A 1,791-nucleotide genomic window follows, 5' to 3' on the forward strand; every position below is an offset into this window, starting at 1 on the left:
TTAATTTAATAGTATAAGTAATAATACTAGAGAGACACAACTAACTAACTACTTACTTAACGTAGTATAGTTAGTTTACGTTTACGTTACTTACTTCTCTACTACTCTCTCTCTCTCTCTCTCTCTCTCTCTCTCTCTCTCTCTCTCTCTCTATAATCTACTTAATTAACACTTCTCTGATTTTCTGTTAATCCTATCGAATTGGATGGGATTAAGATTTCTTCTTGGAAAGAGATAGATAGTATAAAAAATTTTGTTGGCAATTTCGTTTCTACCGTGTGTCTTTTACGTAATGACCTTCGGTAATGGAAGCCTCGTACCAGCTGCCAAGAGAAGAAATTTACGCAAAACCGCCGTCGGAAATAGTCAGAAAATAAGGAAAGGCAACGAACCATTCGGAATCTCGCTCAGAAGTTTTACTGATTAAAGTAACAAATGAAAGGGGAAGAGAAGCGCTTCGAAGTCGCTAAAGTAATTTCATAATCATCACTTTGTTCTTTTTATTTCATAAAAAATTCATTTCAAGTTATACATCAAATAATTCTGCAGATATAAAATCTTATGTTGTACAATCTTATGTTAGTATCAAAAAGAAAGAGGAGGTTCCATCGAAAATTTTATAGTATGCATTGATGGGAGATTTAATTCAATTTCATTGTACGTGATAGTAAATAAATAATTTATTTGGAGACAAAATCACTGGTCCAAAAGAAGATTTTCAGATAATTCAATGTTGTTAACGTGATCCCGTAGAAAGGCGTATTTTAACAGAATAAAACGAGGTAGAGTTATCTTACCGGCGAATCGTCTGGCGTATCTCATTGCTATGTACGCTTGAAAAGCGACAGCTACGATGCCGTACCAGACGGACCAGAGACTGTTCACATGACCGCGTATACACGATTCTTTCCTCGTAGATTTTCGTGCCCTCTTCGACTTGCTCGTGGTCGTGGTAACACCACCGGAGCTTATACTCGATACAACTGGCAGCGGCTTCAATGGCTTTTTACACTTGGCCTGGTTCACATCGTTATTGTTTTCGTATCCCATTAAGCTCCCAGTCATCGACATTTTGTTCTGAAACATACAATTGAGAGTCATGCGCTTAATTTAATCCAATGAAAATATAATATCTATTAGAATACAAATTGTACAAGTGTACATTAATTTTATTAAAAAAAATGTTCGTATATGTTTTGATCTTTATTTTGGATTCTTCTCAATATATAAAATTATATCCTAATAAACACTAATACATAAAAATATTCACAAAACAGTTTCCCAAAAATTTCTAAAAAATTAGTCAATCCTTATCCAAAGAATCGAATACGTGCTTTCGTACTCGTGTGTCGCATATAATTATATTTTTAATAAAATTAATTTAATATTGAACAACTTGAACAACTTATTAGCTCCAATAGACACATTCATTGATTCATTTATTAGAGCCCGAATTTGATTATTTGTGTAACCTAAGTCCGGCCACGGACTTCTATACACGTTCAAGCAAATTTGTCAAATATGCTTGCACAAGCTGCTTGTGCAAATTTATTTGAACGTGTATAGAAAATTGCACAATTACTTTGGCTTGCACAAATAACTTTTCTCACACATGTTCAAATTAATTTGCATAAGCAACTTGAGCAAACATGTTTGACAAATTTGCTTGAACGTGTGACCTTCCTAATCAATTATTGTGTACAGATGTGTGTGTGTGTGTGTGTGTGTGTGTGTGTGTGTGTGTGTGTGTGTGTGTGTGTGTGTGTGTGTGTGTGTGTAGTATATATATAT

The 1,791-nt window shown here is 34.2% G+C and overlaps 1 protein-coding gene across 1 annotated transcript in view; it reads right to left on the reverse strand.

The window, feature by feature from the left end:
* The window catches only part of LOC105617995 (protein tincar), a 38,135-nt gene extending 37,064 nt beyond the window's left edge, over positions 1–1,071 (reverse strand). Inside the window, exon 1 of the mRNA XM_012199535.1 lies at positions 798–1,071. Coding sequence (XP_012054925.1) covers positions 798–1,071 — 274 coding nt within the window. The remainder of the gene's footprint in view (positions 1–797) is intronic.
* Between the last annotated feature and the right edge of the window lie 720 nt (positions 1,072–1,791).

This window comes from Atta cephalotes (genome assembly GCF_000143395.1).
Source record: "Atta cephalotes unplaced genomic scaffold scaffold00001, whole genome shotgun sequence".
In the NCBI taxonomy this organism is placed as follows: Eukaryota; Metazoa; Arthropoda; class Insecta; order Hymenoptera; family Formicidae; genus Atta; species Atta cephalotes.